This window comes from Pseudocercospora fijiensis (assembly GCF_000340215.1).
Source record: "Pseudocercospora fijiensis CIRAD86 unplaced genomic scaffold MYCFIscaffold_2, whole genome shotgun sequence".
Taxonomy (NCBI): Eukaryota; Fungi; Ascomycota; class Dothideomycetes; order Mycosphaerellales; family Mycosphaerellaceae; genus Pseudocercospora; species Pseudocercospora fijiensis.
In genome coordinates, this window is record NW_006921533.1 from 4,856,960 (window position 1) to 4,877,230 (window position 20,271).

Below are 20,271 nucleotides of genomic sequence, written 5' to 3' on the forward strand. Positions count from 1 at the left end.
GAATAGGTAAGTCTCTTCGTTTAGCGGCTAAGAGCTATGCCCGACAATAAAGTTATAAAGGACAAAGTAGGCGGTAATAAACCTTAGTTGCGCTATAAGCGAATAGCCTCTATAAGCGCCTTAAGCTAGTATTTTAAACCGCTTCTTTAATACGCCGAAGAGTCGCTCGATAACGTTATAGAGCTAAGAGTGCCGTAGGTTATATAACTCTTCCTTCGTCTCCGGCCGCAGTTTAGACTTAATCTGTTCTCGAAGGTAATACCTTATCGACTAGTATAGTACTAACAATCGCTTCTTATTAAAGGAGTATCTAGCGTCGGCAAGATAATAGCGGTTCTTAGGCACGTTAAAGCCTTGCCTTACTATACGGTCGTATATAGTAGTGTCCGCCGCTAACCCTTTATAACTAACTAAGATATAGTGCAACTTTATATTAAACCTATAGGCCGCTATTACGTTAGTAGAAACCTATTCTTTGCGATTACGCTATAACGACTAATCTTCCGCTAACAAAGTTATAGGTATATAAGAGCCGTTAAGGGCACCGAGCGCACTATAGAAGAAGTTAAACTTGCTAGGCTCTTTACTAGCGCCGAAGGTATATAGCTTCTCGTATAATAACTCGTTACCTCGCGGCACCTATATATATTCGCTTTATAGTCGATAGAAGATCTTGCTTACTTCCTTTATAACGCGCGTAAAGGTTTTAAACGAGTGCTAATATATCCTTCGTAGTATCCTAATCGAGGTATTGTTCCTTAGGAAGTCGTAGAAGATTATAGTCTTCTCGGCGGTCGAAACGGTACTATTACCTATTAATCTACTTTCCTCGAGCTTCGTAATTAGGTCCTTTAATACTACCTATCGTAGGCTAGTTACTATATAATAATAGTCTTCTAGACTATTAAGATACCGAAATACCTCCCTCCTACCCTTTAAGGGCTCTATTAGCGTTTAAACTACGCCTATAGGCCTATACTACCGTTTCCGACCGCTTCGAGAACGCGACGAGTACTAGAAAGCCGTCGAGGTAGTAAGCGTAGCTCTAGCGACCGTACTAACGATAAGAGCGAGAATAATAGGGTTGTCTATAGCGACTTTAATATAATAGCTAAAAGAGATAGTATTTAGCAAAGGTATATAATATATATATATGCGTTAAAGGGCTATATACGCGACTACGATACGGTCTCCTTAGCTATTACTAATTATAGCAGTTAAATCCTCGATTTCGAGTAGGTATAGGCTATTCCGACTTTCTAAGCCTAAACTAGTCCAAATACGGCAAACCGCGACCGTAGGCCTATACACTATATCGAATATCCTATTCCTACGCTTATAGTCGGATATTGAGGTATACGAGTTAGATATTCTATATAGGAATAGTAGAAACCTACAGGAATGGAATATCCGACCCCTAGGTATATACAACCTAGAGTGCGTCTACTTCTACCCCGGTGGATCGGTTGGAGATGATGGCTTTGAGTTATGCCGGCCTCTGAGTTCTTCGCTTGACAGGCCTAGACGAGAGCTTGGCGGGTCCCGAAACAAGGGGGTCACCCTGTATCTCAGTATCTGTCCGATCATCTCATCCGGCAAACGCCCATGGCAACGATCCGTCCACCTCGTTGGCAATAGTGAACATCCTATGACGACTTGGTGGCGATACCTCCTACTCTGTGCTCATCCTTCACAATTTCTCTGCTGAGCTCGATTCATCATGATCAGAGAGAATCATCATCCAGTAAAGTTGGATGCTTGGCCCGTTTAGGGCGATCCAGCAGTCTTTAATCCCTCCTATGAGACAGTGGAAGGGTTCGGGATGTTGCTTGGAGCTTACGAGATGCAGGCGAAATCCCTCCGCGAGCAATGGGCGGAGAAGAAATGCAAAATTGGAATACTCATAGGAAGCCCAATTCTACGCTCAGTCGCGGCCAGGACACTGTGTTAACGCTAACCCAGGTATATCTACGGAGCTCGTGATATAGATCCGAGATCGATCGAGAGAGTCCGAAATTTCGCGCATAATGGTTCCAGGGATTAGGAATGTCTCTCCACCACCCTCTCATCCGCTGTTCCAGATGTGACACTATGTTTGTCCCGGCTAGTGGCAATCGGCATCTCAGCATCATCGTACGGGGCCTGCTTGCCGCTGGTAGACTGTGCGCCACCCTTTCGATGTTCCACTGCGACATCATCATTGTTGTCTAACAAATCTGACTCTCCAGGCCACTATGTCCGTCGTCTCATATCATCCGGAGGAGTTTCAGGTCGGTCCAAGTCTTGCAAGGCTTCGCGGCTGGTAGGAACTGGGGGAACAGCATTCGCAGGGTTCTCTGGGCTTGCTCGTTGCTCTCGGTCTGTTTCGCTAGAGTCCTGCACGCCTGCTCCGAACTCGATATCTTCAGTTGCTTTCAGGAATGACCTACGAGACTTCTCTTCTCTCTGACCTCCAGTCGCTTGTCCTTGCACAGAGGTCTCAGTAGAGAGTGGAATGGTGACGTGGTGAGACCGCTTGGCGGCATGTCTCCGAAGAGTGTTCGCAACTATATTATGTCTTGAACGAAGACTTGTCCTCTTCGATATTCTATAGATGGCCACTTCAGGAGCAACGCTCTGGCCAGGCCACTTGGTATAACGTCTATGAGCTGTATCTCCTGTCTTTCTCGTGGTGTGGAAGCTTTGTGGTGTTTTTATTAGTCTTCTGCCCTGGTTGTGACTTGTCGCATCTTTGCTCCTGCTAGACATCCTCGTCATTATGTGAGCTCCGTTGACGTTCTCGGAGGCTGATTGCCGCTGAGCACGAACGTCTTCTTCAGAAGGAAGCTAGGCCGTCTAGCTGGGTAGGGTTCCTTCGTCTTGCAACAAAGATTTCCTGGTGTGGCTGGCAATCTCTGCAGCTTCTGCGCGAATGCGTTCGGCATCCTCCTCGTTCCGATGTGCTCGGTCTCCCATAAGAACATCAAAGTCCTCTTGATGGTCTTCTCGTGCATCTGTTTGCGCGCCACCACCTTGTACATCGTGTCTATCCAGAGGAATATTATCATGCTCCTGTACTTCTTCAGCTCTTTAACGGACGGCCTCTTCCGCTCGGTAAGCATTGCCAGCCAAGTGCTGGCAGAAATGGCATCATCTCGCCTTGTGGCATCGATGTGATTGCGGAGGATGTCGCCATCGGAGGATTTCTGCTCATTCGAGTACGCATATCGGAGGTGATGTTGTGCGCGCAGAGGAAGGGAAGCGAAGGGCTGAGGTCATACGCCAGCGACGAAAAGGGTTCGGGCACAGGATTGATTTTCCTATCTCAGCGAGGGTCGGCCCGAAAACTCTGGCCAGCACCGAGAATAATAGCGGCGTAGGGATTATGGCACGTGGTAGGCAAGAATTCTTGAATTGTCCACTGTTCCAAGGATCGTCCGCTCCGGATCTACTCCCTGCTCACGTGGCTTGGTCCTTGGTCTTCGACAATAGGACCTGCAGCTTTGGTTTGACCGATTCCCTGGGCTATTGTTGCCGTGTCGTTGTCTGGGCGGTGAAGGAATCTTCCGCCCGACCTCACCGCTGCCCGCGTCCACATCATCTGCTCCGTCACAGCAGGTACCTGACCATGCTTCATTCTGAGAAGCCGTTGCCATCTGGCAAGAACGACTCTGCCCAGGCTGCGTCACCGAACTCATATCTGGGCCTGAATCAGCCAGTGTCGCCGCGGTCCACACCAAAATGTATGTCACTTATGTCGCTTCTCCCCTCATATATGTGCCTACCTATCCATCACAGTCTTGGAACACTACCGTCATGTGACACTTGGACGAGCACCTCGGTCCTACCTTGACTTGACTGCGCACACGAGCCTTTCATATTTTACCCCTCAGTCCACAAGACATACATCTGCTTATCATGTCGCCTACAGCTGTGTCAATCTCTCGGCGTACTGAGACCATCTCGCCTCTGATTCTTGGACAGCAGAAGAGCGTCGACGATTTTCAGATTGGCAGCAATGGGACCAAGCTACCACAGGTGAAGAGTCCGAAGGATAAGCGCCTCTCCGGCAGACCATCACTGGTGTCCAGTCCGTCGTTGAAGTCCTCTCAAGCACCACTGGATGGCACGGCACCAGACGACAATGAGCAAACTACCGCTCGGAATGAGGCACACGGCCACCATGAATCGCTCGATCATCTCGTTGACCAGATATCCGCGTGGATCCTCGAGAAGCGGGACAAACGACACCGACGTAAGGCAAATCGTGCTGCACGCAAGGCTGCGGAAGCCGAGATAGATGCCATCCGCACTTCAGAGAGGCGCCATTCTGATGCTTCGGATGAATCTGTGGATCTTGAAAAACTCGAACGCATTGTCAAACAGAACCTGAACTTCCGAAAGCCTTCAATGCGAAGAGGCTCGATTCTGAGGAGCAAGACTTCTATGCGCAGACTGCTCCGAAAGCAATCTAGCGCTTCCGATTCGGAATACCTCGATGGCGAGATCGTTGTGCCAACGTGTGATGTATGTCTCGACAATTCGAAGACCCTGGCTTACTCTGGTGGCGGTGGTGCCTCCGACCTGTCTTCGGATGAGGAGAGCCCGGAGCTCAAACGAGGTGCTTCGATCCGTGACTACGATGCATGGGCAAAGTTCAAGTTCGAGATTGTGCGACTCGCACAAACCTTGCACATCAAGGGCTGGCGAAAAGTGCCAATGGAAAGGAGTGCAGGTATCGAAGTGCAGCGGCTGAGCGGTGCTCTGACGAATGCTGTGTATGTGGTCTCGCCACCATGCGATCTGGAGCTCGCGAAACAAGATGAGGCTGGCAATGTCGTGAAAATCCGCAAGCCGCCACCAAAGCTTCTACTCCGTATCTATGGTCCGCAAGTGGAGCACTTGATCGACCGTGATGCCGAGTTGGCCATATTACGACGTCTTGCTCGGAAGAAGATCGGGCCGCGACTCCTAGGTTGTTTCGCCAACGGTCGCTTCGAGGAGTTCTTCCATGCCAAGCCTCTCACTCCAGAGGAATTGAGATGTCCCGACACCAGTCGCCAGATTGCAAAGCGCATGCGAGAGCTTCATGATGGTATGGAACTTCTTGAGCAGGAACGCGATGATGGGCCTTTCGTTTGGCGGAACTGGGACAAATGGCTAGACCGTGTCGAGCAGATTGTTACATGGATGGACGAGCAGGTCAAGCAGCTGGAGCCTGGCACCAAGCCAACTGGATCCAAGACTTGGCTGCGAAGAGGACACATCTGTGGTCTGCCTTGGCCAGAGTTTCGTGCTGTGGTGGAGAAGTATCGTGACTGGCTCACATCCCAGTACGGCGGTGCCAAGCAGATGCGAGAGAAGTTAGTATTTGCGCACAACGATACGCAGTACGGCAACATCCTTCGCATGGTGCCGACGGGCGAGAGTCCACTTCTTCTGCCGGCCAATACGCACAAACAGCTGGTCGTGATCGACTTCGAATATGCGAGTGCCAATACCAGGGGTCTGGAATTTGCCAACCACTTCACCGAGTGGGGATACAACTACCATGACGAGAAGAAGCCATACGCGTTTCTGCCGCAAATGTACCCAACACCAGAAGAGCAAGATCGATTTATCCGATCATATGTGAGGCACCGACCGCAATTCAATGTCTCTACGCCCAAGATGGCCCCAGCCGATCCCGAGACGCCGGGTGATGTGTCTAGGAGACCAACTACCAGTATCTCGGATTTCATGCTTGACGCCAGGAATCCGCAGCAGCCATCGCCTGCCCAAACATCCTTGTCAGAAGAAGAGATGGCTCGGAAAGCAGCAGAAGATGGAGCAGTCAAGCGACTTATGGAAGAGACTCGCTGGTGGAGACTGGCGAATTCTGCTCAATGGGTGGCCTGGGGTCTCGTACAGGCCAAAGTACCAGGCATGCCAGCCTTTGATGCCACAACTCCAGATCCTCAACACGAGGGAGAGAGTGCAGAGGAGCTGCTTGGTGAAGGGCACGAATTCTACAAGGAGATGGTCCAGAAGCAGCAGGGAGAGGATGTCGAAGAGGAAGAGGAATTCGACTACCTCGGATATGCTCAGCATCGTGCCATGTTCTTCTGGGGCGATGCGATACAACTAGGTCTGGTGAAGCCTGAAGATCTGCCCGAGGAGAGCAGGGAGAAGATCAAGATGGTTCCGTACTAGAGCGGTCTAGCAAGACACGGTGAGCAGGAAGGTATTGGGCAGCGAAGTGTATATATGAGCCTCCATCTTTTTCATATCGGCTGTATGATACTGTGTATATCAAGCCATCCCATCCATACCGGGCGGTCTTGTCGAGTGACGTCAACTGTTTATGTCGCGTTGGCGTGGATGCAATGCCTTCGCCGGTATGTGCTGGTCGTAAGAAAGACACATATCGATGCATGTTGAACTACAAGAATGTGTCACCAGGTCGCTTGGGGCTTGTCGCTTCAGTGCATGTTGAATTACACATTGCAAGGCATAGGTAGTCGCATTGGGTGGTAATCCGTAATTCCGACACCGCGTGGCCGACAACGCTTAGATCTATTGCAGTGTCCATCATTTCGCATCTCAAATCCCCAGTTCTGCTGAATATGAGTTGGAGCGGATTTGTCAAAGGGTACTGGGCAAGAAAGACATGAAGGCGGTTGAGAGGACGGAAAGCAGCGAAGAAGACAAGATGCATCTGCTTTCCCCTCGTGCACGAGCCACTGAGGTGGCCGGCACAGCGGACCGAGCTCCGGCTCGGAAGCTGGGAATCGTTTTTTTTTAGTTCGTCTGAAGATGAAGTCGCATTCGATGTACCATACCGTAGCCATGGCTTTCGTTGATGACCTGGTCGGCACACTGTCGGATGGCGACAATATTTCAGATGAAGAAATATCAGAAGAAGAAGAAGAAGAAGTAGTGGAAGTCGCACCAAAGGGCAAGAAGAGAAAACGAGAAGAAAAGCGAGAGCAGAGCCCGGTGAAGAAGCAGAAAGATGATACAGATGCGAAAGATCCAGACCTCAACCCGAACTTCGAGTTCGAAAGTGCTGGAGGCTCTGCTGCATTAGATGATCTGGATATATGGGCGCAAAGCGGCAGCACAGCTGCACAGGACAACATCGATGCCATCATAGCTCGCAAGCGTAGTGCGAAGAGTGGCGCAAATAAGGCTGCTGTCGAGGAAGTAGCCGAGATTGAGGAGGATCTAGAAGATGAGGACCCAGTATCTGACGAAGATTCGGAAGGAGCGGACAGTGATGAGGGCGAATTCTCTACCGCCATCGAGTTTGGAGACGGCGAGGTCGATGGAGATTCAGAGGAGGAGGACGGAAGCGACGATGAAGATAAAGAGGAAAAGGGCTTGGTATCTGGCGACGAGGAAGAGGAGACAGAAGTTGCTCACGCAGTGCCGCATCCTGATGATGCGGCAGACTCAGGCTCAGAGGACGGTGAGGATGCCATTGAAGCGGAACGGCGCAATGCCTTCTTCGCTGCTGAAGAGACGAAAAGTGCGAAAGCAACTGCGACTGCCTTTCACTCCATGAACTTGTCGCGACAGATATTGAAGGGCCTGGCCGCTGTAGGGTTTGACAAGCCCACACCTATCCAGGCCAAGACCATACCTGTCGCTCTCGAGGGCAAGGATCTCGTAGGAGGCGCCGTCACAGGATCTGGAAAGACTGCTGCATTCCTTATTCCTATACTGGAGCGTCTGTTATACCGACCAAGAAACGCTGCGACCACTCGCGTGGCCATCCTCATGCCCACCCGTGAGCTTGCCTTACAGTGCTTCAACGTTGCCAAAAAGCTTGCTGCTCATACCGATATCACTTTCGGTCAAGCAATTGGTGGTCTAAACTCGCGCGAACAAGAGAAGCAGTTGAAGCTCAGACCCGACATCGTCATTGCCACTCCTGGACGATTCATTGATCTCGAGCGCAACTCTGCCTCTTTCGCTGTCAACACGATCGAGATTCTCGTTCTGGATGAGGCAGATCGTATGCTTGAGGAAGGGTTCGCCGATGAGCTGAACGAAATCCTGACAAAGATCCCGAAGTCAAGACAGACTATGCTGTTCTCCGCCACGATGACCTCGAAAGTCGACGATCTGATCCGCGTGGGCATGCAGCGGCCAGTGAGATTGATGGTGGATGCACAAAAAGCAACAGTCTCTGGCCTTGTCCAAGAGTTTGTCCGATTGCGCCAAGGTAGAGAAGGGAAACGGCTCGCATATCTCATGGTGCTGTGCGAACAGATCTATACCGATCGAGTCATCATCTTTTTCCGTCAGAAGAAAGAAGCTCATCGCGTCCGCGTGATCTTCGCGCTCGCAGGCATGAAAGCTGCCGAACTGCACGGAAACATGACCCAAGAACAGCGTATCAACGCCATCGAGACCTTCCGCACAGGCAAAGCCTCATTCCTCCTCGCCACGGACCTCGCATCACGTGGTATTGATATCAAAGGGATCGAAACAGTCATCAACTACGAAGCACCTCAATCTCACGAAATCTACCTCCATCGTGTTGGACGTACAGCACGTGCAGGCCGATCTGGTCGCGCTTGTACACTCGCAGCAGAACCCGACCGAAAAGTCGTCAAAGCAGCAGTCAAAGCCGGCAAAGCCCAAGGAGCAGTGATCAAACAACGTTCCGTCGAAGCTTCCGACGTAGACGCCTGGCAAACCCGTCTAGACGCCATGGCCGAAGACATCGAAGACGTTCTACGAGAAGAGAAAGAAGAGCGAGCTCTGCAAGCCGTCGACCGCGATCTCACCAAAGCCGACAATATCGTCAAGTACGAAGATGAGATCAAAGCCAGACCGAAGAAGACTTGGTTTGAAAGCGAGAAGGATAAACAGGCTGCTAAGGATAAGGGTAGGGCTGTGCTGAATGGTGCTGAAGCTACGACGAAGAAGAAGAAGAAGGGGAAGTTGAGTAATAAGGATAAGAAGAAATTGCAGAATAAGGATGATAGGGCTGCTGGTGGGAATGAGTGGAAGTTGAGTAAGAAGGCTACGGTGAAGGGCAAAGCGGCCAGTGACATGAAAATTAAGAAGAAGAAGAAGGCTGCGAAGAAAGGGGGGAAGAAGAAGTAGTGCCAGTAATTCGTAGCGAAGGCATATCATCATATATTGGTCGCAGCTTCGGTATGCCACTGTTCCGCAACAGACACCGCAAGCTTTCGAGGAATATCCGAGAAATGAACGATACCAGATGCTTTTTATCAGAACAAGTATTCGCAGTATCATACCTTCGTTGAATAGTATAAGTACAATCCCGCACGAAAGAGACTGAGACAGATAAGACGCCATCAAGGCGGCCTCCTCCCTGAGTCTCTTCCATGATCTGCCTCTAGAAAAAAATCGTGATTGAACGTAACGTGAACCACCAACGCCGACAAAAATTCCCCGGTTCCGTCTTTGCAAAGTGCAAGAATGGTGACTTGCGTTACCGTCATTTTCGCCTACCAGCGCCTTCGCCTTCGCCATGGCGATTTTTCAAAACATTTCCAACATCAAAAACTTATACGGACTCAATAAGTCTCACCGACATCCCCATCATCAGTCCAACCAGCCTCACTACCCTCGACAAAATTTCCGTCCTCTTCGAGAATGGTATGCTGCTGATTTGGATGCTCTCTCACGCGTTTGACAGCACCCAATTGCACGCCAGCAGGTCTCTTGACGGCCTGGCGAATTTGCTGTTGTTTGACTTTCGCATGGTACGCTTCTGTGGCATCGGCTTCGTCGGCTTCGGAATTGCTGTCGTAGGTTTCCCAGTTCTCGCTACCAGTTGCTACAGATCCGGACATGATTGATGAAGTGTTGCTGGTTTGTCGTGAAAAGGGAGGTGCGACTGGATATTCTTGCCTGCTGAGAGGTCGGGAAGAAGTTGAGGAAAAGGAGTCGACTGATCGTGAGTATCCATGACCTGCACGATGGGATGTTGAAGAGTGCATGCTTGAATATTGATTGTTGCGGGATCGACGATCATCGTATGGGTCGTCCGGTTCGACATGGCGGACGACGCTATTACTGCGTTCCAAGGCAAGTCCGTTCTCCTTGTTGGCGCCGTTGGGTGTTGGTGTGGGTGGACTGAAGAGGTCTTTCATGCGTGGAGGAGGTACTTGTGGAGGACCCATGTCGCCGCGAAGAGTTCGACTTAGTTCCTCTCCTTGCCGAGTGCCAACAGTCTTGCTTCGGTCTCGTCGCTCAGGAGAGTTATTGCCATCTCTCAACTGGCTCATTGGTAGTCGCGAACCTGAAGCACCCGGAATCTTTGATGGGCTCAACTTTACGGCACTATAACCTGACATTGACGCGGCTAACATTGATGCGTTCATCGTCGATGCTCCCAGGACGGAAGTGGAAGCTGCAAGAGGATTTCTGCTTGATTGTGCGCTGGGTGTCTTGCTCCTCGTTGGATTGTTGCCTCGCAAAGTACCAGCGCTTCGACTCTGCGACAGTGGTGCTTTCGCGGTGTCCCGACCCGCACTCTTCGGCGCATCGCGAGTGCCTGAGAGGGCGTTTGGTGTCTTGCTTCGTGGCGGAGGAGCTCGTGCTTGAGCTGCCTCCAGCTCGTCCAGGTAAGGCTGCCCGTGCACACAGAATGGACGTCCATACTCATTTTCCCAGGACTCCAGCGTCTTGCGAAGATCTGCTTCAACCTTGGGCAGTTCCTTCGCAATCCGCTTCCGCATCTTCTCTTCACGGAGTAGCTTTCCTGGATCACGTTTCTCGCCCTTCTGACCCTTCGACATCAGCCGGGATGCATCTTGGCTGCTCTGTGCCAGATCTTCGCGATCCTTGATAAGGCTGCGATGTCTCTCAACCGCAGCCAGAATTGGAAGGCGTTGCTCTTTTAGCATCTCGAGGCGAGCAATCTCTTGCTCGTGTGCCGAGAGAAGAGCGTCAGAGTAAACGTCAGAGAACGCAGGCGCAAAGTCCAGCATCTCTTCTTCCGAGAAGTAGAGTGTGTCCCAGAGTTCCTGAAGCTTGACCCGCGCATCCTCGACAAAAATGTGCAGATTCTGTCGTTTTAGCTCATTCAATCGAGCCAACTCGTCCTCAAATTCGTTGATTTGACGAATGCCGACTCCACGGTTCGCAGCAAGAAACTGCTTACGCTCGCTTTCGTCAACACCAAGCCGCTCCCAAAGCCCATCCACGGCCACGCGCAAGTCTCTCAGCTTCTTCTCGCGACCCTGCTTCTCCTGTATGAGCTTATCACGCTTGAGAGCCAGTCGCTTAAGATCGTCCTGATGGAGGCCAAGCTGCTCGGGCGACTCTCGTGCGCATTGTACAATCTGGCTGTCAATCTGAGCTTGAGGAGTGCCAAGCTCAGAGTAGAGGTTGATGATGTCCTGGGCATAAGTGGTGACGGTGGCGACGCGCTTGTTGTACTCATCGTATACGCGCGTGAACTCTTGGTCTAACTTGGTAACATATGTCGGCGACAAATCAAAGGTGGGAGCAATGTCGGCTTTGGGTGATGTGGGAGGAAGCTTGATCTTGACGAATGCAGGTTCCAGATGGGATGCATATGATTCGAGGGCCTCGACCAGCTTCTTGACCTGCTCGTATCGCTCACGATGCAGTTTCTGGATGGTGTGGTGTTTCTGCTTGAGGCGCTCGATGCAGCTCAGCAGCGGCATTGTGACTTTCAGACCATCCTTCTCGCATTCGTAGTCGTCTTTGGGCCGTGTGTCGTCAAGAGATCGCTCCATCTGGCGAATCGTCTTGATGAGGCGCTGGGCCTCCTCGGTAAGGTCATGTTTCTCCTTTGCTACTAGGTTCAGCTGGTTGTGCAGTGTTTCTGAGAGGGCGGAGAAGAGCTGTGCACAGGCTGTCAGTATCTCGCTTGCGCCGCATCTCCTGTCGACGATATTGATCATACCTCTGATTCTCGCGAGTCGCGCTCATGGCTGGGCACGCCGATCTCGTCGAAGAAGCCATGCAGGCGCTCGATAATGGTGGTGACCTGCTGGGAGAGGTAGCTGGTATCCATGGCAGATGCTCGGCTGCCCGCAGCGGTGTGCCTCGTGCCTCGTGCCTCGTGCCTCGTGCCTCGTATGCTATGAGTGGCCGAGCATGCGGGTTGCAGACGGGAGATTGATGGAATGCTGCGCTGGGCTCCAACGGTGTTTGGCGCCGGGAGATGGACTTCGGGGTGCAGCGCAAAGCTAAAGGTAGTTCTATCGAGATGCTCGCTACGAATTGGATAGTGGTGCTGCAGACGTCGAGTGGCTGTGATTGATGCGTGCGTTGAACGGCTAACGAGCGTGTAGTGTAATCCGATGCGCTGCCGTGTGGGAGAGATCTGGGTCGCGGGCGCAGAGAGGTGGTGGATGGTGCGCTCACCTCAATAATCCGATCTGCCTTCTGGAGCCGTGTTTACTGCCCCATAGCAACCGCACCCCCGCATAGCAACAATCCCTGCTAGCCGCGCCAGCTCCCGCTCCTTGATGACACTCCCACGCGGATCGCCTCAATTCGCTTCAAAATTTGGTTACAACTTACCACGCGACGATTACGTCATACACAATCGCTGTGCCTCTGCGACTTTGGTTCACGCGTGCCAACCACTCCCAGTCACCAGGCCTCACATCCGCAAATCGCACTATTCACGCGTCACGCAGCAGACTCAGAATCAGCCGATGAGGCAGTGATACTGAGAGCGCCAAACGCAACAGAACCCCAACATGACCTCTGCACCAGGCTCAGCGCTGTCTTTCGGCAGCCTCACATTCCCTACAAAGACCGCAGCAAACCGCTGAATCCCTTTGCTGCCACCCCCGGAGGCATCTGCGCCTTCTCCTTCTCCTTCGCCGCCTCCAGCGACCACCATGGCTACATCGCCAGACTCGTCGACCATATCGAATCGAATCAATCTGGCCACGCAGAAACAACATACCGAGTTGAATCGACTCATTATTCAACGCTTGCCGCTTGCCTTACCACCATATCACTCAAATCCACTGCTTTTGAGCAAGGGCATTGTGCCCTTCGCTCGCATCTTTATATTCTTCGAGTCAGAGTGGGACCTCTTAATACGTCACGTTCAGAAACTCGATCCAGCCGACCTAACTCACGAGGCCCAAGTTCGAAGATGGATAGCAAGTCTACCTCCCGAAGGACTCGCAAGATCAGAACGTTTGAATAACGATCTTCGACACCTTGGCAATATCGCTGGGTCAAGCATATACAGTACCCCGGCTGTGGGTGAGGTGTGGCTTGGAGGAATGCGTGCTCGAATTCGGCAGAATCCAGAAGTGCTTGTAGCATTTGCTTGGGTCTTGTACATGGCTACTTTCGCAGGGGGACGCTGGATTCGACAACAGCTTGCAAACGGAGGTGCAAATTTCTGGACTGGCCAGCCTGGAGGTGCCGGCAATCTTGAGAAAGGCGAACAATCATCCGCTCTCTTACAGCTTCCTGGTTTCACTTTTCTTTCTTTCCCGGGCGAAGAGGATGGCGAGGATATAAAAGCGGCATTCAAAGCTCGACTAGCCGAAGCGGAAACTCTCCTGACAGAATCGGAGAAGGCGGAGATCCTGGACGTATCGCGACAGATTTTCGATAAATGCATCGGTTTGGTGCACGACCTGGATCGCATGGTTTGGAGGACGCAGGTTCTGAGCCGCACTATGCCGCTCTTGGCTTTGGTTTCGATTTTTCTGGTTTACTTGGCGATGCGTTACTTGCTATGATAGAGAGGTCTTGAAGTACGGCAGGATCATCATTGACAGGGGATCTGTACAGCACAGCCATGGTCAGCGAATAGACGGCGTTGGGGCACGCGTAGCATTGGGAAGATACCCGAGTTTTGCTTGCGCTCTGCTTCTAGCATTTTTGCGCATTGGAAGGACATCAAGAACGGCCAGGGCAGCACAACGAGCTGACGGCATTTTTGGATAGTGATGGATAGAAGACTTTGACCTGAGTTTTGATACCGCATTGTTTAATGGCACAGTAGCACTGGTTCCTGGCAGATGTGCCAGACCCATCGGCTTTGACCCGAGAAGGCCATTCTCCTCTTTCTGGTTCTACTAGTAGCTACCTCTGGGCACGATACACAGTTGCTTTGTGCCATGACGTTTCCGCTCCTTCGACACGAGTGCTCGGTCGGGCCACCAAATACAACTACATACATACCGTGCGTGGGTTCCCAAGTTGATGTCAGCATTCTTGCGAAAATCTCCTTCCTCACTTCCACCGCCACCCTCCCAAGTTCCAAGTACAGGTACTGGCCTATGGAAGCTGCACACCTTCCATTCATCACGAGCCCACCTCATTCACAAACGCCACTACAGCACGACCGCATCTTTCGACAAACCCATCACAAAAATCACTTGAGAGCTCTCCAGCAGGAAGGAGACAACTTGGCACGGCAAAAAAAAAAAAAAAAAAAAATCTTCACAATCCATCGATTCTGATTCTCAGGTCCTAAAATTACAAATGCTACACATCTCTAACCCAACCCAACCCAACCCCCTTCCTCCTCTCCACCCGCACAGCATTCAGACATCTCCCCACAGCCTCCAAATCTCCTAGCAGCGTAACATGTCCTCGCCTCGAACTCACAACTCCACCTGCAGCAACCACATACCCCTCCGGCAACATCGCTGCACGTGCGAGCACGACTCCATCACCACTCGCAAAAGCCAACTCATCATAAGCGTCCGCATGTTTGATTCCTTCCCTCCCATCGACTTTTGCTCCGATGACGGTAGGTGTAGATTTTCCATAGATGACTGAAACAGGAGGGTAGTCGTTTCGTTCCTGATACAGCGGGATATGAGCCAATTCTTGCTTGAATTTCTTGACGGATTTTAGAGTTCGGGTTAAATAATCCAAGGCTTGATCGTAGGGAATTGTGACTGCTGTTCGGACGGAGTCGGGCTGTGCGGCTGCTCCACCATTGTTAATGTTGCCATTTGCCATTGCGACCTCGGAACTTTGTGCTTTGGTGTCTAAAGTTTCTGGGGCTGCGAGACTGCCTGATGCGGCGGACTTTATTGCGGACATGTCACTGGATGCTTTGCTGCTTTTTCGGCCTGGAATTGGGAGGTTGTCCCAGGCTGTGGCCATGGTGTTGCTGACGTAGCCTGTGATGCCTGTAGGCTTAGGTGGAGGTGCCCGTGGTGGAAGAGCACGGGCGATGCAGGGTGATAGTCTGTAGTTGATCCAAGTTTGAGGGTCGAAGAAGTCGACTGGGTATTCTTCTTTGGTGTTCTTGTCGATGAAACACCGGCCGCTTAAGGGAAGTAGCGCGAAGCTGGTCCGAATCGTGAAGTTTACCTGTGCCGTCAAGACTCTGCTGCTCAGAAGCACTTCATCGCCATTCCTCAATGGTCCAAGGATATTTACACAGGTTCTCGGAACACCAGCATAGACAATACCTGCAAAGAGTTCTGGTTCGCGATTCACTGCATGTCGAGTGATCAAACCTCCAAGCGAATGAGCTATGACTGTCGCGCCTCGTTTGTCTTTCGGCACTCCAGGCTGATTGCAAGGCAGCGATTTCATAAACTGTGAAAGCTTCCTGCTCAGGTGTGCAGGAGACAATCGCCAGTCGTAGCCGTACTCATGGACTCGCAGCTTACCTGTTCGAGCGTTCTGGCACGACCTTAGTCGTTTGAGAAGTCTTCTCGAGATGTCTACGGGTCCAATATGTGTCAACATTCCTCCTGGGATGACCTTCTCGGTAGCTTGCTCGTCATCATCCTCTCCTAGACCCACCTCGAGATCGACTTTTCTTATGTTCAGTCCAACCTTGATCGGCACCCACAATTGTCTGTGAGGGGGCTCTGCTGAGCGAAGAATTGAACCGCGATAGCCGCCCATAACAACAACGTCGCCTTCTAGATTCTCGAGTGCACGAGTGAAGTGAGGATGCTCGTTCCTCAATTTGTCCACAGGTGCACCCATTACGGCAGCCTTAGCGGATGTGTATGGCTGTCTTGTCATCGGGTCAACAGGGTGAGGCTGATGGGAGCTGGAATTTTGATTGCAACCCAGCGTCTTGCTAGCCCAAGATCCAGATCGCTCACGACTGAGGAAGTCAGGGGCGAATTTGGATGCGTTGAAATTCGTGATTGAAGGCATGCTAGGGAAGCCAATTCTTGAGTCGGCGAAGCTGTCTTTGATGGCCTTAAATCGGCTGTTGACTTGCTCAGAGACGTTCTCAAATCTGCTGTCATCTCCTAGTGACGAGGCCATCGACAAACTTCGTTTTGCGACAAGGGAGCTATCGGATGTTGACCTTCGAAGAACGGCTGGTCTAGAACGTGTGTGACGGAGCGGCAAGTTCTCTGGCAGCTCTCCTATCGTCGCCAACTTTTCCTCCTCATCAGAATCCGGAACTAGCGTCGTCCGACTCTGGGATGAGGGTGGGGTTCCAGCAAAAGTGTCGACGAGGCTGGCGCTCTGCGGAAGCTGGGGTGGTGTGCCGGCCACTGTCGATCTCCTTTTCGACGTACTCTGGCTTTGACTTGGTGATAAATTCTTGGTATCATCTGATCTGTCGGCGTCCCGAAACGACGAAAGTGCGTTTGCCACCGAAAAGCTTTTTGGCAGTGACGGAAATGATGGGAATGATGGGAACAAAGATTTGTGCTGGACTTCAGGCCCAGACGACGCTCTCTTGCGGCCGAATGAGAATCCATCGCGCAATATCGATCTCGTTCGATTTGACCTGTCGCCCTGGGAAGGTTGAGTCTCAAACTGCTTAGGTCCCGCTTTCCAGGGCGAAGGAGGTTTGATCGGAGTGGTGGGCGGACTCGAGCATCGCCGTACAGTCTCCGGTCTTGTCGGGGCCTCGTCTTCGTCCTCTCCACCATCTTCTGGTGGACTCTCTGGCAGCGTCAGGGCTGATCCATCCAAGGCGTGGAAATAATCGCCTGCTTTCTCAATTGCAGCAGCCTTCTCGGCGGCCGGGGTCTTGGGCAAGGCAAGTCTCGTCTGCTCCCGACCAATACTGACTCCCAGTGCAGTACGAGCATCGTCGACTTCTTCGTGGGGGATTCCGGGCGACTCATCTTCCGACGACGTTCCCGGTTCCGATGCCAAGATTGAATTGTACTGGATGTCTGCCAATGCTCTCGTGGTTGGTGGCTTGGCGTCGTCTTGCACAGGACGGTGGCCGCTTTTGAGTTGGGACATGGTGCGATAGGTCAAAGAAAAGACAGGCCCGGGCTGGCACTCATCGAAGGTTGAGACACATTCTGCTGACAAGGAATGGAGGCGCGATGGAGCAGGCAGGATGCAGGATTCTCAGCGATCGCCGGAGGCAGTGTCTTTGTGTAGCCAGCCCATACTTAACCTGTTGAGGCGTGCTGGCGCTGGCATCTCGACGCAGAAGTTGCCGCGAAGAACACATCCGGGCTGCTGCACTGATCGAACCTGCCCTGCCGTGAGGGACCCGACCGACCCGAATAATGATGAGATCACATTTGTTGCATAACATAACACAGCCACTTCATCACTTGCATACGAAAGTTTATCCTCCCCGGCTTCCGTGACCCGTCCCCAAATGCCCGAGTCTCCGGTGCAGGAACGGAATTCTGATTGGCTGGCAGAATCGCGTATCGCATTCGTGCCGCGTATTCCTGCTCCTGCCCACTGCATCGGAAAGCGTGTCTCTTTTATGCAATATGCTTGCGTGGTCACAGCAAGACAGTGGGAGCGTGAAAGACAATGTGCCGTTCAGGTCTGGACTGTTCCACGGCGACAGCCGCAATGGACCGCCCGACAGCCTCCAAAATTAGTGCTTCCACGTAGGACGGAAGAGAGAGAGAGAGAGAGAGAGAGAGAGTGAGACACCAGAACATGTGGAATCAATGACATTTCGCTAAGCTAACATCATCGCATCGGGAGAGTTGGTCTGCAGTGTTTTTGCAAGTCAGCGAGATTCCTGAGGCGGTGGATGGAGATGTGAAGCAGAGAAGTGTCATATCAGTAGGAACAATTGGTATATTAATGGAACCCTCATGATTAGTCGGGCATGAGTAACGTAGGAGTCATCAGAACTGCACGCTTGGAGAGAAGAAGCAGACGTACCTTGAATCACGCTTCGACAGATCCTTTGCCTCCGAGACGAGACGAGCCCGAGTCTTCCATCTCAGGAGGCCCTACTGGAGACTGCATGGCGACCAGGATATTGGCCACCATGTCCACCTTCGGTCCAGTATAGTTTTTGCGTCCATCCACGAACCATTGCATCATGCTGATGATGAAAACAATCGCAAATGCGACAATGCAGTAATTCATGTTGTTGCCGGTCACGGGCAATTCTGGTGGAAAGACGAAGAGCACCGTGGTGACAATGACGAAAGCGATGCCCATGAGGTTGACTGTCCATCCGAACCACTCTGGTAGGATGAACGTCCTTGTTGGCGGCAGCTGCTTACGGCCGCGAAGGCAGTTGATAGTGACCGGTATGCCGTAGGAGACACCCAAAGCAACCACCGAAGCACTGACAATGGCATTGAAAGCGCTGGTCGATCCCAGAAAGATGCACCCGAACACCAAGACCACCACAACTGTGAGTCCAAGTGCCTCGAGAGGAACATCGAGTTTCTTGTGTACACGCGCGAAGATGCGGGAGAAAGGGAGGCCGCCGTCTCGTGCAAATGCTAAGTGGAGATCAGTGAGAATTCTCTAGATGAGACGATTTCCACATACCATAGGTCATGCGAGAGGAAGTGGTCATGATTGATGTTGTTGCAAAGAGCAGACAGACCAGCGGGAACATGAGAAGGCAGACCGTTCCCGCCCGGGAGTGGGTTGCATTGAAAATGATTTGGTTCAGTGGTCCTGCGCCTGATTCGATGACCTCGTTAATGTCGCTGCCGGCAACGAAAAGCAAGCAAGAGAGGAAGATGAAGCCAGTGAACATGCCGATCGCAACGCAGTATATCATAATTTTTGGTCCTTCCACCGCGGCGTTCGGAATCTCTTCAATCATGTGTGCTGTGGCATCATAGCCAGTCAGCCCCAGACTGCCCTGCAGCAGTCCAAGAAGCCAGGCAACACCATCAGGCCATCCAGTCGTGTTCAAGAATTCGCGGTAAACAAAGTCTCCGGAGTTGTAGTCGGGCGAAGCACAAGCCAGCACGGTGATGGAGATGATCACGAAGCCGGAGATACTCCAGATAATCGCGGTCTTGTTGACCAGCGGCAAAATGGAATTGCCGAAAGCATTGACAAGCATGGCAAAGATGTTGTAGCCAATGTAGATGAGGAATTGATGCCATCTCTGTGCGACATAGCTGGTATCGTAGAGAGCGATGATGCCGATGATGATTTGACTGCCCAGCAGACCTCCTGTGGCAACCAACGCCATCCATCCGAAGACATTGATCCATCCAGTGATCCAGGAGAGAAGTGGTTTCCACGAATGCCATGAGATGATATGAACCTAATAGCGCTTAGTCTTCTTCGATAACTGCCATACGAGTACAGTCCTCTTACCCAGTGATATTGTCCGCCAGCAGTCGGATACGCACTCAAGAATTCCGCCAAACTCGCTGCCAGGCAGAGATTGAACACTCCGGCGGTGACAAGACCCCAAATAACAGATGTCGCACCTCCGGATGGCAGAGCCAGGGACATGGAAGTTGACAACGCCGTCCAGGAATTCAGGATGGCGAAGGCCAGTCCCAGCATGGACAGCGGAGAGAAATTCCGCTTGAGCTCCTGCTGGATGCCCAGCGCTGCCAAATGGTCGCCATCGGTGATCAGACTCGCTCGACGGCTCATCTTTGCAACGAGAGCGATGTGGTGGGAGAGGGATTGCGAAGGGCGGCGCACGCGTGGCGATGGAAGGCCATTTTGAACGGCGACACGACGGTTCCTGCCGAACAGGTGCCGGCGATGAGAACTAGTCCGCCCAACATGCACGATGGGCGGAGACCGAGAAAGACATGCTGATGCGGCTGGAGGGAGGAGCGCCGCTTTGGATTGCAAATGGCTATCAGTAAAGCGCCAGATACGGCTGACGCAAATGCTTGACAGCTTGACAGGGGGGGGCCTGTGTTCTAGGGTTTTGCTTGGCGAGCTTGGTTCAAACCTTCGCATCTACTGTACTTTCTTTCTCTAGTCTCTAGCCACGCTCCGTCACCGGGAATTGACGGGACGCAAAGGCCATGGCCATGGTCCGCACGAAGACAGCACGAGGCGGACGACTACATCGAACGAGATCATCACGACTGTGGCTTTGAGCATCCCCCTGACGGAGAGAGCAATGTCTCATGGAGCAATCGGAGCATTTCCATGCGTGCTTGCTAG

The 20,271-nt window shown here is 52.0% G+C and overlaps 7 protein-coding genes across 7 annotated transcripts; 3 read left to right on the top strand and 4 right to left on the bottom strand.

Annotated features, from left to right (window-relative positions):
* Nucleotides 1-1,905: 1,905 nt before the first annotated feature.
* On the bottom strand, nucleotides 1,906-3,616 carry MYCFIDRAFT_214212 (uncharacterized protein; the record flags this gene model as incomplete). The annotated part of the gene is made up of 2 exons (XM_007925461.1): nucleotides 1,906-3,248; nucleotides 3,443-3,616. 2 exons carry the CDS (start codon nucleotides 3,614-3,616, stop codon nucleotides 2,757-2,759), a joined length of 666 nt encoding a protein of 221 aa, XP_007923652.1. The 3' UTR covers nucleotides 1,906-2,756.
* A 281-nt stretch (nucleotides 3,617-3,897) lies between these two features.
* On the top strand, nucleotides 3,898-6,171 carry MYCFIDRAFT_130794 (choline kinase; the record flags this gene model as incomplete). The annotated part of the gene is made up of 1 exon (XM_007925975.1): nucleotides 3,898-6,171. The coding sequence occupies one exon, from the start codon at nucleotides 3,898-3,900 to the stop codon at nucleotides 6,169-6,171; it is 2,274 nt and encodes a 757-aa protein (XP_007924166.1).
* A 619-nt stretch (nucleotides 6,172-6,790) lies between these two features.
* Nucleotides 6,791-9,210, top strand: MYCFIDRAFT_202484 (uncharacterized protein). Its single transcript, XM_007925462.1, has one exon. The coding sequence runs from the start codon at nucleotides 6,808-6,810 to the stop codon at nucleotides 9,076-9,078; it is 2,271 nt and encodes a 756-aa protein (XP_007923653.1). The 5' UTR covers nucleotides 6,791-6,807; the 3' UTR covers nucleotides 9,079-9,210.
* MYCFIDRAFT_214214 (uncharacterized protein) lies at nucleotides 9,206-12,913 on the bottom strand (the record flags this gene model as incomplete). Its single annotated transcript, XM_007925463.1, has 5 exons — nucleotides 9,206-11,816; nucleotides 11,879-12,164; nucleotides 12,502-12,601; nucleotides 12,753-12,831; nucleotides 12,896-12,913. The coding sequence occupies 5 exons, from the start codon at nucleotides 12,911-12,913 to the stop codon at nucleotides 9,516-9,518; spliced, it is 2,784 nt and encodes a 927-aa protein (XP_007923654.1). The 3' UTR covers nucleotides 9,206-9,515.
* A 1,485-nt stretch (nucleotides 12,914-14,398) lies between these two features.
* Nucleotides 14,399-17,082, bottom strand: MYCFIDRAFT_161971 (uncharacterized protein). Its single transcript, XM_007925464.1, has one exon. It carries the CDS (start codon nucleotides 16,201-16,203, stop codon nucleotides 14,443-14,445), a length of 1,761 nt encoding a protein of 586 aa, XP_007923655.1. The 5' UTR covers nucleotides 16,204-17,082; the 3' UTR covers nucleotides 14,399-14,442.
* A 554-nt stretch (nucleotides 17,083-17,636) lies between these two features.
* Nucleotides 17,637-17,976, top strand: MYCFIDRAFT_172121 (uncharacterized protein; the record flags this gene model as incomplete). Its single annotated transcript, XM_007925465.1, has 4 exons — nucleotides 17,637-17,669; nucleotides 17,693-17,749; nucleotides 17,784-17,813; nucleotides 17,839-17,976. The coding sequence occupies 4 exons, from the start codon at nucleotides 17,637-17,639 to the stop codon at nucleotides 17,974-17,976; spliced, it is 258 nt and encodes an 85-aa protein (XP_007923656.1).
* Nucleotides 17,977-19,743, bottom strand: MYCFIDRAFT_186608 (uncharacterized protein; the record flags this gene model as incomplete). The annotated part of the gene is made up of 4 exons (XM_007925466.1): nucleotides 17,977-18,018; nucleotides 18,118-18,617; nucleotides 18,667-19,402; nucleotides 19,456-19,743. The coding sequence occupies 4 exons, from the start codon at nucleotides 19,741-19,743 to the stop codon at nucleotides 17,977-17,979; spliced, it is 1,566 nt and encodes a 521-aa protein (XP_007923657.1).
* Between the last annotated feature and the right edge of the window lie 528 nt (nucleotides 19,744-20,271).